At 39.7% G+C, this 18,095-nt stretch overlaps 1 protein-coding gene across 1 annotated transcript; it reads right to left on the bottom strand.

Moving 5' to 3' along the window:
- Positions 1-538: 538 nt before the first annotated feature.
- DGCR8 (DGCR8 microprocessor complex subunit) lies at positions 539-11,155 on the bottom strand. The gene is made up of 13 exons (XM_088532315.1): positions 10,115-11,155; positions 9,566-9,728; positions 8,802-8,944; positions 8,148-8,430; positions 6,370-6,567; positions 5,135-5,236; positions 3,839-3,937; positions 3,016-3,098; positions 2,836-2,936; positions 2,322-2,428; positions 1,981-2,108; positions 1,536-1,649; positions 539-1,173 (listed from the first exon to the last, which is right to left on the bottom strand). The coding sequence occupies exons 1-13, from the start codon at positions 10,835-10,837 to the stop codon at positions 1,090-1,092; spliced, it is 2,328 nt and encodes a 775-aa protein (XP_088388441.1). The 5' UTR covers positions 10,838-11,155; the 3' UTR covers positions 539-1,089.
- Between the last annotated feature and the right edge of the window lie 6,940 nt (positions 11,156-18,095).

Here is an 18,095-nt window from a genome sequence, read left to right on the forward strand (position 1 = left end):
CAAAGTTCTTTCAAAATTCTTGCTTTTATGGTGCAAATTACTTAAGACTTAATTCATCAAGTCAGATGTATTCTGACTTCAAACATGAGAAGCTGTTTTATTGCTGGGGAGAGGGAGGAGAACATCTTTAAACAACACATTGGCAAAATATCTTCAGACTGTCAACCATCTTCAGCTACATTTTGTCTCCAAGCTTTGAAAACAGCCTTTCAAGTGGCAAACTTGGAGCTTTTACACTAATCAAGCAAATAGGACTGTATTTTCCACTTTCAATTGATCTGCAAACTACCAGAGGTTCTTTTAAATTAAAAAAAAAAAAAAGCCCAACAATTTGGAATATCTAGCTTGTTGCTCTTAACACTACCAGGTACGCTTGTTCTTTTCAAGTAAAAACAACAAGAAAAGGGTCTCAACCCCCCACCCGGCCCCCCACAAAACACCAACCAAACCTGCCTACTGTGATCTTGAACATCCACCTGGCAGGAGACAGAACGACCAAAAGAAACAGCATTACTGGCCTGATCCTATGGCATGAGACACATTGCTCATCACTTCCGTGTATTCTTACCAAAGTGTCTTATCAGTGCATATTATTATGTGCTGAAATGCAACAAATCTTTTCACAAAAATAGTTGTAGGCATGTTCATACAGAAAGTGTATATATAATTCATATATATGTATACATACTATATATAGTATCAGCTTCAACCTGTACATAGATATTCTGAATTTGATCCTTAAAACACATCCGTTTCAAACAGCATGGATGACTTTCAAGGAAAAAGTGCTTGCTTGAGTTTATCCTGTGTGAACATGCCTGTTCTCTGGGCATTTACCCAAGTAGAGATCTTTATGATCAACCCTTTAAACATACATATCAGAGGTATAAAAAGAGGAAAAAAAAAGGAAAATAAGGAAAATAAAAAAAGGAAAATGTAATATTGCCCTGATGCAGAAAGAATAATGCATAACTGAAGCAGCTTGGACTTTAAGTTATCTTGCATTCTGCAGCAAACAGACTTTTAAATAATTGCTGAAAATCTAGTTCCTCCATTTGTGTTATTGCTCCCCACTTGTGAGATTCCTCATTACACATCAACAGTGCACAGAGGTTCACTACCAGGCTGAGCTGATTCTACTATCGTCATCTTGGGTTTCTTTCGTGTTTCCTCCTTAAAGGAAAAAGCAAAGAAACAAAACATGAAAAACACATCAATCAAAAAACCAACACACAGATAAAAAGAGAACACAATATTAAAATACAGCCTTAAAAGTCTGCAAAATTTTTGCCAAAACTTCTATCTTAATCTTTGTAAATAGAGAATCATAGAATCATAGAATCATAGAATGCTTAGGGTTGGAAGGGACGAAAGTTTCTCTTAAAACTACCCCAAAAAATCAAGCTTTGAACATTTGCCCTTTAAAGGAAATATTTTAGAAAACTGCAACAAAAATCAAAGCATATTTGGTGAGTCTAACATGTGGCACTTTTCTTGTTTGTAAATACAAAAAAAGATGCACAGCTACTACTCACTCTTTCTTGAGCCAGTTTTTTCATTTCTTCCTGCAACTTGTTCAGGATGTGCAGATTTGGCTTGTTCTTTTTGGCATACTGCTGAAGTTCTATCACACTTTTATCAGATGTTTCCTATTCAACAGGACCATAAGCAACAAAAGTACTTTAATAAAATAAAATCCAAGTACATGGAATTACATGGAAAATAAATGGATGAGATGGCTGTCTACAAGATCTCAGTGAGATTAACAGACTTGTTATCCTCAGTGAAAATGTATTTGGCAATAGCTAGGTAGGAGAATCAATTCAGAAGAAAGCAAGATTAATCAAACATTGTTTAGCATGACAGGGAACAACAGTATTATGCTAAAATAGGTATCATTAAAGCTGTTGTAATAAAATAAAGAACAAAGGAAACGCCAAGAAGCAATCACAACTTACAATTACAATAAATTATGTTTACCTGTTTAACCATCTTGCTACTCTCTCTACCATACATACGCAGAAGAGAACCCCAGTTTTTCACATGTGGATGCAGTAGCTGTAGGATTTTCTGTGAAGCTAATTGTTTCCCCACTCTTTTATTCTTGCCTGTAAAAACAATTGTGAAAATGCATTGTACCAGGACCTTCCATAATTAGTAGAATCCCAATATTTACACATTACCAAAATTTAGATAGCAGAGAAGAGCAGAATAAGCATAAAATGAGTGAGAAAGCTTAACAAGCACCTGCAAAACAATTAATAAAGGAAAACAGGAGAAGGAGGAATATATTGGACATCACACTGAAGTACTGCACTTACACCAGCCTCGCACTGTGTGCTTGCCACACGTCATGACATATTCACTCTTCTGATTTTTCCCAGGAATCACTTCAAACTTTATGGATGTGTCACCCATTCCATGGTTTCTTAAGCACAAGAAGCAGTATCATAAAGTAAGTAAAATTACAATTAACTGAGAGAGTTAGTTATCTGTAACAGTCAATGCAGTAGAATAAAACTTAAATTTAGTATATTTAAAGATATATTAATTAATAAGAGAACACTGCTTTAGACCAGTAACTTGGTTTAAAGTGAAAGCCAAACCTATATAAGGGGGAAGAAAGTGCCAAGGCTCAAGCCTCATCTCGGAACCCCAGAGGTGTAAGAGCAAATACGAGCTAAGGGACAGTAGGCACCTGAGCTGTGCCTTGCCCCTCACGGTCACAGAGGCACCGCAGGCTTGGCCAGCCCACGAGCATCCGCGTGGAGGAACAAGGAACCCTGACCCAAACATCCATATGCAAAAGAACTGGCTCCTTATTGTCCTCCTTACCTTTTAAGGCACTCATGGAGAATCTGATATGGAGACAAGAGTCCAGCTTTACTGGTCAGTTCATATACCCGTGAGTCCTCAATACTGATATGGTTAAAATACTACAAAGGAATTGAAAGAGGTGATGAAGCGTTTATGCAAACAAAAGTTCCCAGTAATCATCAGGCAAGGAGACAATACCTCAAGTTCTTCACTGTCTTTGGGCTTCTCCTCGGAGGTCTGTTTAACAAAGTCAGGAATAAGGATTTCCAGTGTAGCTCGAGCTGTGGAGAAAAATTCAGTGTCTTGATTACTTTTACTTTAAACAGGGATTCTGATCAAAAACAGCAGAATAAAAAAGAGGATTTAAACCACCCCCACACTACTAAGTTGTACCCAAGAAGAGTTCAGTAAGAATTTCCTAGGTATCAGAGGTATTTCTACTAAGGTATTCCTAAGGTATACATCCTCACCAAGGTATACATTCCCATTGTCTACACACTAATCAAAAAGCCACACTATTGGAACTATTTACTGAAGAATTGTACTTGGAAATTTATAGCAAAACCCACTTGGTATAATTCAGTTGTTCTACAGAAAAAAAAAAAAAAAAAAACCCAAGCAACCAGAAGTGTTATTTTTGAAGAGGGTAAAGGTTTACATTTTGGTAAAGCCACAAGCCAGGTGTTTATACAACAGGTGACTGAATGAATTCATTCATCTGACTTTTCCCCTCTACAAAACACACTCTTAACAGTTACTCAGTTTATGTCAACAGTATGTAAGTTAGTATCTAAAGTTTTTTCATGGTTTTCTGTCCCATGAAGTTGTTCCATCTTGAGCTGGCACAAAAACACCATTGTAGAGACAGTTCCATCTCCTTTACCAAAAAGTAAAAAAAGTATCTTCTTTAATTACTACTAAAATTAATCCTACTTGCTATTACAAATAAGTCATCTTTGAAGTATAAATGAAAAGAGATAAACAATTCAGCAGTTAGTATTATGCAAAGAAAGAATTTTACCAGCTTTATTCTTGGCAAGTTTTTTGCTGCTGGCAGTTCCAGCCCCGTAAGTCACTCCATCGATAATCACCGAGGCTCCAAAAGGCTCACTTGGGTTCTCTGGAAAGGGGCGGGGAGGGAAAGAAGGGAAAAAAGCTTTTAAAACCTCACAATTTAAAACACCATGAACGTGGAAAATTCCCATTATCAAATTTTATATTCTTCAATTTCAGGCTGAAGTCCTAGTTGAAAGCACCCAGCCTACATCAGGAACCTGACCACCTCTCTCATGACTGACACAGAGTAAAATTAAAACCTGTTTAAACACACAAACCTACTAAAAGGCACCATTCAGCATTGCACACAGACCCCTCATGCTAATCATTCAACGAAGTCTTTCCGCCTCCTTGTAGTAATTTCCCTCCTTTTAGTATTATGAATAAAACTGGTTCACGTTCAGACCAAGGCAAATCTCCTCATATGAGCTTTTTGCAGGCTGCACACAACTAATAATTTCTCCATGAATATTAAAGTAATTACAGTTTTAACAACAACGTGAGACAGTGGCATGAATGACTAGAACTATGCAGCCACTTTCAGTTTCCACTTACCCTTTTAAGATCCCTTTATCCACAGACTACTCTTAGGATGACCAGATTGAAATATGGAACTCATGACATAGCCATAACCATCATACACAATAAAGTTGTTAAGTTGAAAAGTTAAAGAATTTTAAAACTCTACCTAGCTCATTACCTTTGTTACAAAGAAGAAAAACGGAACAAAACTAAACCACAAAAATAACTCAAATTACTGCAGCTTTAGGAAGTGTATATCTGTGTCTATGCAAATCTTTCAAATTCGTAACTGCTTATTGAAGATCTACACTAACCATGCGACAATTACTCTTCAGAGATATAGTATTCTTCCCCCATCCTGTCCCAAGGATTCTGATAATTTGCTAAAGAACTCTGATAATTCACTAAAGAAAATTAAGCAAATATTAGTTGCACATAATCAGGAAAACTGACTCCATTTCAGTGATGCTTTTATATGCCAATGAGTTACTTAAGTCCATTTTCACTTCAGCATATTTTTCCTAGTGAAAACCACAACCTCTCATCCCCCCTTAAGAGTCACTTTTAAGAAGGAAGAGAAGTATTTATTAGCTAGAATTTAGCTAGAATTCAAGACACGTCCTAGGAAGAACGTCTACTTATTATTTGATTTTTATTTTTATTTTTTAAAGATATACATGAATGAGTGCAGAAGTCCTTCAAGACAGCTATGGCCAGTTAAAAACCGTAACAGACTTACCACATTCAAAGAAATTGTAAACAGGGCGAACCTTTAGGACTCGTTGCATATATTCATGCAGTATGCAAACTTCGGATTTCCCATTGGGATTAATGACAAACTCTAAAGGAAAATAAAGAAGAAAAAAAAAGACAACTAAAGACGACGACTCAATTTTTTTTCCTAAAGTCTGGATTAAAGTGACATGGATAAGCATCCTGCCTAAGTTAAATGTAACACAGTTTAACCAGACATGGATAGACTCGAAATCCATTTTCTCAGCAAAAGTATTAAGTGAGTCGGAGAAATTTCTATCAAAACCTGTAATGTACTGATCGTGACCTAAGCCAAAAATTGTACGTTCATAGTTTGCAGTTATATGGTCTCTAGAACTATATGCACAGCATTTTTTCACATCTGAAATCAAATGAGAAATAAATCTTTTAAGTTTCCCAATTCTTTCCTGCAACAGCACCATGCATCGAGAGCACAAGCCCTGTCTCACTGGAAATCTCTGCAGGATGTGACCAAAAGCAGTCCACATCATGCAACTTGGATACATAAAGTCCAAATAAACAGCCACAAGGTGCCTCTAAACCTTCAACTCAGAATAAAATATATCAGCTAGAAATTTTACACTCCATTCTCTTTCACAAGGTAACACCATAATTCACTTTGCTGTCACTTTCCTATATATGCACATCTTAAAACATGTAACATTTACAGTAGAGACAGCAAATATTTTGACAAGCTGATTTTTCAAGGTCTCACCATATTGCAGCTGGACATACTACAAGAGCTACACAACCAGCACAGGTATAAATTAATCTCCCCCAGATATAATGTCCACATCACAGAATACATAACTGCACATGCAGTCCTCTCCTACCATCAGCATGGTTTAAATTAGTAGTTTTAATTACAGTTCTAACATGGATCATTTTAGCATTTTTAATCAGCCCCTAATTTGGGGTTGATTAGAACAGATACAGAACTAAAAGGGCAGTGGCATTCAGTTACTGGGCAGGAGAGTTTTCAGTGACAATTCACAGTAACAACTAGCTGAAGGCAGTAACCAGGACTGTGGATTTCTTTTTTAAATAAAAAAATATATTTTGTTAGTTTTCTTTTTTCCTTTACTAGGCAACATGGTAGATCCTAGAGCACAGGATTTCAGAACTGAATTTGTTAGAGGATTCTCTTCTCGCCAAGCTCAGAGCTGTAACCACCCTTGGGAAGGGGCTGCTTGAGCTCACCCTTCTTCGTGGGCGCGTCCTGCACAGACAAGGTGATGAGTTTCTGGTTGGCAGGCAGAATAGGCCGCTCCGACTCCGCCTGCTTCCGTTTCATTTCCCGATTGAACTGCCGCCTCTCGGCCCAGGTCCTGAACTTCTTCACGGTGACCTGCTCGAAGTCAAAGCGCTTCTCCAGGTAGCGTCGAAAATCCTCCAGGTCTAAGGAGCAGACACACATGACACTCTTATTTACCACTGAGAATGCATTACACTCAACATTCCCACTGCCGCCAACACAATGTCAACTGTACTATTTCACAGTAATGAAATTCATTACTACGTCAAACTAGAAATGTTTGTGCAAACTGAAAAATACACATTTTATATTGACACTTGAAGATTTTAACAAACCCTAACACCAGTGTAACATCCAGCAAAACACTAACAGTTGTACTACTAAAATGAGCCTCCGCTTCAGCATTTATTTCCCTTCTCCTTACCTAGGAGGAATGCCAACAGTGAAAAGCAGTAGCTACTATAAACCTCAGTTTCCTGAAAGCAAAAGTATTGCTAAAGAATGTATCAGAAACACCATATAATGATGCTCTATAAGCATCATGACTACCTAGTGGCTGCTATTTTGAATTTAATACATTCTTTTCTATTTTTCCCCTCCATACAGCATACTAGAAAACCATCCCTTAGAGTAAAGTTGCATTTCCTTTATAGGGTATTTCTGCAGACATAATCAGCAAAAATAAGAGTAGCATGCCAAGATGGAAATGAACAACAGAGGGCTGCTAACACTGCTGCCTTTCACAACAAATCCCAAATGCAAGTCACACTTACACTTGATCATGTACTGAATATTCTTTTTTCAATAATACAGTGAAGGTCTCAAAAGGAGAGAGAGCTGCATGAACTACACATGGAAAACAAGTTCTTACTATTTTTAGTTTTCTCAGAAGTATTGGAGATTTATTAGTTTTGTTTGTTTATGCAAGTCTTTTGACATGGTTTTAGGATTAAATGGGACACACCCAAAAATAAGAGCAAGTTTTACATTTTAACACCATGAGGACAAGCAGCAATAGCCTAGGATCCACTCCAATATTCCGAGCAGCATTAATTTATATAGTACTCAGGTAAAAAGTTGGGGAAGAAGTTCATGAGTTTCTCTCTAAACTGCGCAGGGAAGTTTGGCATGACTTATTTTGACAGCTGTTGAATGGAAGCTGTCAGAGTTGTATGAATATAATGCTGAAGCATCACACCCCTTTGCATGAGTGCACCTGTATGGCATGATTCATTCTGTGTTGTGTGAATAAATAAATCCAGTTCAACTGTAACATTTACCTTAAGTGATTATACTGAAAACAGACATAATTAAGACAACACAAAGAAGGTATAGAAAAGCCTATTTACAAGAATATTCACACATATATACTCAATAACAGAAATCCCTATGATAGCGATTGATTTAATTGAATCGGACTGAGTTAAAGTCGACAGCACTAAATCCACCAAATTTTCACTTTTGCGTAGAAAACCTTTGCACACAGACTCTCAAAAATCTGTAAATATCACCAAAGCGTGCATGTCTTCCTTCCTGTTATGATCATCGATTTAAAAAAATGGACCTGCTTTTCCAGGGACTTGCATAGCAGAAACTACACAGAAAGAAACTTACCACTTATCTTGGGCAATACGTTATTCAATTGGCAAGCCAGGAATAAAGGAATAAGTTCCAAACGCCACACCCCAACTCTAGCCAAGAAAACTCTGCTTCCCATTCTTACCTACAGATTCATCTTTACATACTTCAACTTTGGCCTTGACTTGTCCTAAGGCTCCTTGTGCTGCATCTCCCCCTGCAGGGTCCTTGTCATCTAAAGGCCCCGAATCAGCAGCAGTGGAATCTGGCTCTTCTGTTTGGCAGTCCAGGTCGGAGGATTTATCTATGTGCTTTACAGGTGATACCTCCCCATTTGGGGTTATGTCATTGTTTTGTTCCCTTTCCTCATTTTCCTTCATTTTTTTGTAATGCAAGCAGGGAATGCTACTAAGGGGAGGATCATGTTTCTGCAAATACAAAAAAAATACACCAAGTTTCAGTAGTGCTAGTTGACACCTACAAGTAAGTGATCTAGGTACGTTTCATGAAATAAATTATCTAAGTACACTTCATATTGTAATACAGCCAACATTCTGCAGCTATATGCTAAAATAAGAAAGCAAAAGTAAGACCAACTGACTCATTTCAACTGCCCAAACTCACTGCAAAATGGAATAAAAAAATGATATCAGAACAAAACAAAAGTTTACTTTTCAAGCAGCTGTAGCACTGGAAATCAGCCATCATAATAGAAAACCATCCAGCCATCAGCAAGAACATATCTCGTTTTTTGAATCTCAACAAGTATTTGAAAAAAAAAAAAAATGACAGTTCTCACCCTTATGCTTCCTGTTCCCAAGAAATAAGGTCTAGACCAGGTAACAACTCTAGATTCTCTGTGCAGATATACAGGAATGCCTGAGTTATGGAATGTCATGATCCATCCATCTGGCAAAGGTTCTGTAGGAGGGCGGCCACGACCTTTAAACAAAGAATGGCTTTAAACTTGTACAGACTCCTTAAAAGGTCAAAAAAAAAAAAAAAAACCAAGATTTTTATTTTTATTGCTTTCTCTGTCTCAGAAAATAAAATGATCCTGAAATAAGACAAAAGAAAAAGTTTTGTTAAAGCATTGTTTCCTTTAATAAAATGGCATATGCTTCTCTGCCACAATAAATTTTGCCGATTTTTGGATTCCATGGGAATATACCATTTTAACACCATACAAACATAACACTAAAATAAAAAAAAAAAAAAAGGTAAGACTCCAACTAGGACAGAATTTTCACAGTATCACGAAACAGATCACCTGAGTTCACCTCCCCACTACCGCAGTAATATTCACAGTTTTTCAAAACTCCATGCCTCAAAACACATTCTCATTACGTAAAACGGATAAAACGCACTCGTAGCTTTCAACTTCACAATTTAGGAACATGAAAACCACATCCTGTGGTAGGAAGCCTTCAAATAGTAAAATCTGTAATATATCCACTATTTGACCAAAAACACTATCCTAAACTTTTATTTATTCGTGTACCTTTCTCTTCTACATATGTCACACCAAAAAAAAGCACAGATGTCTAATGAGCACCAACTTACTTTTAAGTACAGTTTTAATTTTGGTCATCATTGGCTGCACGCTTGTTTCTCCATCAGACTGGTGATCACTCTCCCCGCCGTATTTCTCATTTTCTAGTCTCCGTGTTTTGGGTGCTCGAAGACCTTCTTCCAGAAGAGCATCCACATCATTATCAAAATCATCCTGAAAGAGACGGCATCAGATACCACTCCCTGGAGCCTCCCTTGCCCCTTGCACAGAGAAAGGTATTATTCCTAGGTACTTCCATTCAGAGAGAAACTAGAAATTCTCAGTGATGCCAGTAAACAGACTGAAAAATTAGAAAACAAGTTTTCATAAGCAGACCTAGTATTTTTCATGATAAATATGCATACCGTTTTAAGAATGCAAGATGTAAAATTCTGTACTCTGTGACAGAATATCATTAATTTTGTCTCCAAAAATGTTGGATTTTTTTTGACTCAAGTACTGGACATTTCTAAAAGAGACTGTCTTTAATGAAAGCCTCTGCATATGTCTTTGCAACCATTTTTAACCCTCACCCCACCGAAAACTATGCATTTACTTACCTCATAGGAGTAATTCAAGGTTTCTTCATCCACTTTATCTCTCTGAACAATTGCTTTGGATGTGAACCCTCCTCCTTCTTCATCTATTTCCATCAAATTGTCGGTAAAATCTTCTAATTCATCCAGAACTGCATATTCCACTCTCTTTTCCTGATCAGTATCATTTTCATCATCCTTCTTGTCATCACTTTCACCCCCTGTTCCTACAGTTTTACCATTACTACCAGCAAAAGGACAAACATGCAAATCCCCATTGACATTATTAGTACCAAAATCTGTATCTGCCTTATAATCTTGCTCAACTCCAGTGTACAGAACTTTCCTATCTTTGCTTTTACAGCTTTCCGTAAAGCTAACACTAATCTTTACATCTTTAAGTAACTTAAGATCTGGGGTGAACTTTCGAACTGAAAGTGCATGACGAGCAGTTCTTGGGCTTTGGTCACTACTGTTAGGGTCTATTATAAGACGACTTTTGTAGCAGGCAGATCCCTTTGTGAGAAGCTGTGTTCTGCAGATACTGTGCGTGTCCCCAGCAGGGGTATCTGACTGTCCATCACCACCGGAGCCAACGTCCATTACCTCTGCGTCACTGGACGTTTGCAGGGGAGGTGGTGGAGGCTGTTCGTTGGGCGGCAGAGGTGGGGGACAAGCAGGGTTCTCCACATTCATTTCTCTTGCAGGTTCGTTAGGGAGGGGAGGTACATTTTCATATTTCTCCATATTTAAAACTGTAAAACTACTGCTTTAAAAAAATGCTTTAAATAAATGTATATATCTATATTCCTAACATGCATAAGTCCATCAAGACAGGTTTATCATGCTCTATTCAATATGCAACACTGATGATTCAGTTAAGCTGACTACATTGTTCTTTTCATTAATGTAGACAGCTTTCAGAATCACTGTCTCAATTATTGGAAATCACAATGCATTCAGCTTAAGTAGCTGAAGACTAAGACTGCATCTTCACTGGACAAGCAGCTCTCCTCTTCTTTCAGCCTACAAGAAGAAAAAAAAAGGTTTTTGTCACAAAAGGAAAAAAAACAAACACACAGAAGTAGTATCCTGGCCAAAAAAAAAAAAAGGAAATAATTCCTTCCCATATTTTATTTCTATTTGAAATTTATAGTCTGCCCCTCCCCCACAATACTGACAATACCAACATACCTTAGTATCATTTTGATTAGGCTGAAATTAGATTGCTATCTCCTGATCTGTGCACCAGCACAGAACTTGCTAACGCAGTTACCCGTATCTGTCGACCGCTCCTGCTTGTTTGGCAGCATTAAGCATGGCTTTTGTAGGGGACAGATCAAAAACTACACATATACGGTATTTAAAATAATTTGGTATTAGGGCTATACTTACCCAACACAAGAGAAACGATGCTTGAGGTTTAACGCTATTTGAAAAACTGCCAGGCTTTTAACAACTATGATTTAAGGCAGACGACCTTTAGAAAGTTTAAATTACTGCGTATTTCTGAAAACCCACTGGAAGCTTTAACAGGAAATGTGATATTTTACTAAAAAAAGAATCTCTAGATAACCAATTACTAAATGCTTGATATTATATTCTTGTTTGTTCCATACTATCTATTTTTTCCACTACTTATTTTTTATGCCTAACAGATTCAGGTGCAGATGCACAATGTTAAGATTCAAATTAATTTTGAAAGGCATTTAGCAGGTAGCGTTTTAGATCATTTTAGGTTCCAAACGTTCAAGTGCTCCAAGTAACATGTTTTGTTACATTAGGTGGGCTCTTTCCATAATTATATATGACGTATTCTTAAGTTATAATTTTGTCATCTGTGAAGGGCTGTGAGCATCTGGGGAAAGGAAGAGGACATTTAATTGCAATTTCTTACCTGCTATTTTGGTTTGGTTTCTCCAAGTCCCTCTGTGCCACCCCAAACTGAGTTTAAATCTTCCTACTAGCTGGAAACAAAGCAGTGTTACTCTGTCTAAGAAACTCAGCTGGCTGAATCTGCTCTGTCCAGAGTATTTCCAGGTAGCAGAGAAAGTCTAGCCAAACATGCTAGATAGAGAAGCTATGAGTCCCTAGTGTCACTTATAACATTTGAAGACTAAAGGGAAGAATGTCTGGGTTGTCACTGGGGACTTAGAGAAGCCAAATATAATTCTGTTATGTATCTCTATGCCAGCTCAGACAAAAAAAAAAATCTCAACAGTGGTGTCCAAACACCAACCGGGGCAAGGCAGGAAGGTGGGTGTCAGCTGTTATAATGGTACCAGTGAAAAATAACAACATACAGAACCTACCTGAAGGCTGTAAGGAAACAAAATATAAATGAGCTTATATTTGTTTTACTGATTCAGCCGCCAAAAAAAAAAAAAAAAAAAAAAAAACACCACGCTGTATAGAAGAATTGTTCATTTGTTATCCATTTTTTTCTTCTATACACCCAACTGCAAGGTACATTCAAGATACAGAGCTTCACATGCACTATGTGCCTTAGCCCTCCTAAGGAATATGATTCCATTTTGACAAAACCTCTAAAATAATCCCATCTTCCTTATTGTGAAAATATTAGAAGAAGTTACCACAGAGAATGAAAAGCAGCTCATCCAACACTAAGACAAGCAACTCTGTGCATTTGAATTCACCATATCCTAAATTGTGGTGATAGTATGATCACTACAGAAGGGGTCAATTCCTTAGTCTTTCAACAGGTCCTGAAATACGTTATGTTACACAGAATACTTCTAGAAATATATTTACATACAACATCCTTCCCTGTTCTCATCTTCAGATACAAAGCAGAATGATAAGTTGCTGGTTTCTTCATCATTAATTCTGAACAAAAGAAGGAGTCAAGGGTCATGATATAAATTCAGTAACTACTGGAAATTAAATGCCTAAGTAATCTCTTTCTTCCATCTTAGAGTCTTTTGGAGACTGGTGAAAATAACAAATGGAAGCAAAATACACAGTCAGAAAATCCTAAAGGCAGCGTTCTAGAGTTTGAAAGACAAATAACTTCACTGTTAAGTGAATCATAAGATCAAGGAGCTACCTGGTCCCATTAGAAAGACGATTTATGACAAGTTGTAAAGGATGGTAAAGAATGCAAGTTTCCATGTCCCTGATCACATCCTGCTCCAACTCCAAAGAGTGTTTTAGCAACTCTAATACCAGAACACAAGAAATTAATCTTTACCTGCCAAGATTTGGCAGTTCTCTGATGTTACACCTCTGCTCTTTTCAGAAAATAATGTTACTACATTCAAGCACTATTAACTATAAAATTCTTGTCATCTCTACCTTCCTGACAGGCTTGAAGTAACAAATAACACAGCAAATCACTGCCAGGGATTGTCTACTATTACTCAGTACACAAACTGTCACAAGAACAAATGCTAAACAAAGATGACTTTAAAGGAGCTTTCTCGTTTCTTGCCATAAACCTACCATATCCCCAGGGCGGGGTAACGAGCATCTAATAGCTCTGAATTATAGCATGTTGCAATACCTGCCTATAAGCTGGAGGGAAAAAAACAAATAAAAACAAAAAAACCTCCAATCCTCACCTACTTTCTTGACAATTGGTGCCTACTGGCTGAAAAAAAAAAAAATAGGATTTTCCCTTAGATGTCGGGTACTATAGGAGAGAAGTAATAGAAGTTTAAAAGCAGGGTTGGACTAAATGATCCCTAGAGGTCCCTTCCAACCTCAGCCATCCTGTGACTCTGTGTAAAAAGATTAATTAGATGGCCCTCTATGTTAATTCTTAGACAAAGATCAAATAACCACATAAAAAGACTAAGCCTATTAGGTTATGCAATTTAAAAATATAACAAAATTTCACCTGTTTATTGTAATCTCTAGTTAAATTAGCCCAAACTAGATCTAGAACAGATCTTATTCTCTAAGGCCTTATCAAGTTCCATCACGAGGCTCCTAGAAGATTCAGAAAGCTGACTGCCAAGCCTGTGTCTCATAATAGCCAACTATGCATAAAAGAATTCAGACACCTTAGAAAGATAAGAAGTGCTTCAGACAGCTACAGCAGCTGCACAAACACCAAGGGAAATAGCAGATGAACTGAAGAAAAGACAAATGCACAGCTAATATCCTGCAGATATCACCAATACACAGAAAGTTCACAATTTAGCACATTATATGTAAAGGACTCGCATGACAAATTAAAAGTAAACGCAAGGAAATAGATACAGTGGACATTTAAACGTAACATAACAAACACAGTAAGCTCCCAACAAAAGCAGCATATTGAAACTCCTCTTTGTTTAGTTGTCTTATAGACCCACATCTGTTCAAAGAGGAAAGAAAAAGGACTCATCTTTTTCTCTGTGTAGTAATTACTACTGCCTAGTCTCCCAGTCTAAACAGATGGATGGAGGAGGAAAAAAGAAACAAAGGAAAAGAAAGAAAGAAGTGTATGGACAAAAGGGTATCTCTTTTGAAGAAAAAAGAAAAACAGAGTCTTGAAATTTGTAACCAGCACTGCCCTTTACAGAACAGCATTTCAGCAGTCTTTCAAGGGTGCTTAAAGAACAATTTTTCATCGTGACCCTTTGTAGCTGCAATTAGGAACGAGGACCAATATAAACACAGATTCTGTCTGCAGAAAGCATTACTTTCAAAAAGTATTGGCATCTTTGTCCTAAACTTCTAACTTCAAATTCAGTGGACCCCAAAAGAAAGAATGGCTCTGAGTGAACCCTCCTTTCGTTTCTATCCAAATATAAAGTTTTTTCCCCTCATCCTCCGGCTCCAAAGGGCAGCTCTGCAGAGCAGAAGTAACAATGCACTGACCACACTTACGAATCCACTTAACTCTAACCTCTGTCAAAGTAAACCTCACTTCCAATCATCCACCTTCTTGTTATCCTCTACACACACTGCATGTTCTTCAGATACGTATCTACACCTAAGAATAAATTTAAGCTTGAAATGTTAGAATAAAAAAAAAGATTAAATTCTTTATTTACATAAAACTAGAACAGGAATTTCCAAATGAAAGTGTTCTGTAAATTGCCACTACATACAAGAGTGCACTTCCCTGCATACCACCAGCTTCAGCAGAGACAGGCTCTGAAGGAAGCGACCATTTTGTGGAAGCCATCCAGGCAGCTTCAGAAAAGCCGCTCAGGGACCCACTCTTAACTTCAGCAATAGCAAATTCGGACAAGGCTGCAGAACTTCTAAGTTCGTAAGACCTCATCCAACACAGCTACATCTCATTTCTGAAGGAGCAAAGTACGTGATGAGGGAAAGACATATTTGTAAGTGGCAAAGCAACTGCTGTGCCTCCCCCCTTCTCCCCCACCCCGGGCTTAGATGGCTTCAATTAACAGCATGAAACAGGAAACAATTTAAAAATAAAATTAAATAAACATTCTGTAATTCAGTGTCTGGAAGGTCAAACTGCTTCCATTCGCCTAACAAGTGGTTTCTCACTTGTAAAAGAAAACAAGAGACATAGAAGTCCTCTCACCAACCCACCCCCCCAGCACAATGCAATCCTAGCAATCAAAAAGCTACACAAAGAACTAGCGAGATGATTTGTTATCCAGAACTAGAGAGTCCTTAAGTTCGCTAAGCAGGAGGGAGAGGAGAAATATTCATGAAAGAAAAGTTAAAGAACCAACTCCAAGGTCTCTAACTGATGAAGTGAACAAAACAAACACACACAGCAATCCCGCCGTCCCACCCTAAGGAGGAAAGTGTTATCCGCCTCTTAGCTTGCTTACTTAGCTTACGGTACCCTCTCAGCAAGCAAAGAGATGCTACAGATAAAGGCTGTTGCATTGACGCCAAGTTTATGTTGAAAACTAGGTGCAGGAAACGGAGTTGGCTGATTCAGAATGGCATTTGGAAAAGAAGCATAACCAAGTGAGAGTAAATTCATCTCCCATCCACCATTAAAAAAAAATGGGGAAAGCGTTGAAGAAAATTTCCCTTTAGAAAGATCAGAAAAGAACAAGTAAAGAGAGAAGCCGAAATTTGAGAATCAGCAGCAAAAACCTGAAAACATATCAAAAGAAAACCGTCTTTTGCCAATCCATGCTAAGAACAAAAGGTGCAAAGCAGAGACCTTTATTTTCCCAGAAGAAAGAAAAATAAGAAAGTTCAGAAACCTGAGCCATTCAATAGACTGAAACGGGCAACCGAGAGCAATCCAGTACTTCACCAGAAATAGAGAGAGCCCCAGAAGAATGTGGAGGCCCGGGCAGACGCACAACTTTCTCTGCGCCACCCCAAGTACGCGAAGGGGCGAGAAAAAAGAGAAGGGGCCGCCCGCACGTGGCGGGAAAGGAGCGCTGCGTTTTCTACCCGACTTTGCACGGCAAGAGAGGCCGAGTCTTCACCCCGCCGAGCGTAAAGGGCGAAGCGCCCCGTCCCCTCGCGCTACGCGGGACAAAACCGGCGCAGGGTTAACTGGAAGGGGGAAGCACAAAGCCACGGCGCTTCCTCCCCTCCTGCCGCCCCGCGCGCGGCTCCAGGCGGCGGCCGAGAAAGATCGAGGACGAGGGCAGCCCCCGCCGGCAGCTCCGGCCGGGCCCGCGGGGACGCAGGGGTTACAGCCCGCGCGGCGGCGATTGGGCCGCGCAGGCCCCGCTCGTGCCCGCCCTCCGCGGCGCCGCAGCCCGCCGGGCTCGCACCCACCTGGGCCATGCCCGGCGTCCCCGCCGCTCCTCGGGCCCGGCGCGGGGGCAGGAGGGGCCGGTGAGGGAGGCGCTGGCGCGGCCGCTTCACAGCAACCGCCTCCCGCTCCCCACCGCCGCCTCCGCCGCCATCTTTAAACGCCTGCTCCGAGCAGCTCCGGTGCCCGCGGGCGGAGCTCGCCCCTGGCCCAGCCAATGACGTTGCCCGTCGTAGCTGTCGCGAATTTGAACTCTCGCTGCCCATTGGCCTCCCGCCGGGCACGTTATCCCCCTCTGCCAATAGCAGCACGAGCGGCCGGTGCCCTCACGCTGCGCGGCCCGTGAGGGGCGGCCGGGGGCGGCGGCGCGTGCGGCGGGCGGGCGCGTCCCCTGAGGCGGGCGGCCATGGCGGGGCCGCGCCGGGGCTTTGTCTGGGCCCTCAGCCTCGTTCCGCTCGGGGCCCCTTCGCTCAGCAGGGGACCAGGGCAGACGGCCACGACCGTGGGAGGGGGGAGGCAGGTCCTGCATGGGCCAGCTGTGGTCCCTTCCCTCCATTTATAAAGTCATGAGGGGAGTCATCCATTCTACCCTTCCTAACCCGGATTTGACAGCACAGCTACAGAGCTGAGTCATCCAGGGCAAAAAGCATTAGATTGCATTAAAAGTGTTTACGCAGCTGCTCTTGCTTCAGTGAGGAAAGCTGGATGGGAAGCAAGGTTCCCAGGAGGAGTTTCTTCCTTTTATGAGGCCTGGGCACAGCAGCCATGGCCCCCCTCACACACAGGTGCATCCTCCTTTGGTTTAAGTAGTAGATGCTGCTCCCTACAAAGGCAGCTTTATGTTCTCGTGAGCTACAGCACTACCCTTCCAAAACTGACCTGAGAGGAGAAAACCAACGCAGGGCCATCTTTCATGCCAGATGTACCAGGTGCTTCACGGCATAAACCCAACATGCGATGGTAGTTTCCAGGCACAGTTCCTAAACAATTATTTTAAAGTGTCTTACACATTTTATGTTAAGCTACATATGTGGAGGGTTAATGAATATTTGCTACTCTAATTCTCTGGTACTATAAATTGGTGAAACTTTCTCTTTCATCACAAAGAAAAAAACAACTCAAAGATGAAAACTACAGTAGCTTTATGCTGATACATTTAGGTTACCAGGATCTGTCATCATTCAGCAAAATATTCATTTGAAATCAACATCATAGGGAAAACAATTATCAAAATAATATGTCAAAGGCTTAATCACTTGCAGTATGATAGCATTAGCTCTTATAGTCTTTTTTTTTTTTTTTTTTTTTGCTTCCACAAGCAATTTCAGGACATGATAAACAGGTCCC

This window comes from Tinamus guttatus, unplaced genomic scaffold, assembly GCF_059628265.1.
Source record: "Tinamus guttatus ecotype Peru unplaced genomic scaffold, ASM5962826v1 Tinamus_guttatus_pri_ptg000459l, whole genome shotgun sequence".
Lineage (NCBI taxonomy): Eukaryota > Metazoa > Chordata > Aves > Tinamiformes > Tinamidae > Tinamus > Tinamus guttatus.

Excerpts from the sequence above, each read along its gene's own strand:
- DGCR8 (XM_088532315.1), bottom strand. The coding sequence starts at position 10,837 with ATGGAGAAATATGAAAATGTACCTCCCCTCCCTAACGAACCTGCAAGA. Across the intron at positions 8,431-8,801 it reads TGGGAACAGGAAGCATAAGG|AAACATGATCCTCCCCTTAG; the intron begins GTGAGAACTGTC and ends TTGTATTTGCAG. Across the intron at positions 3,099-3,838 it reads ACTTGCCAAGAATAAAGCTG|CTCGAGCTACACTGGAAATC; the intron begins GTAAAATTCTTT and ends TTTTCTCCACAG.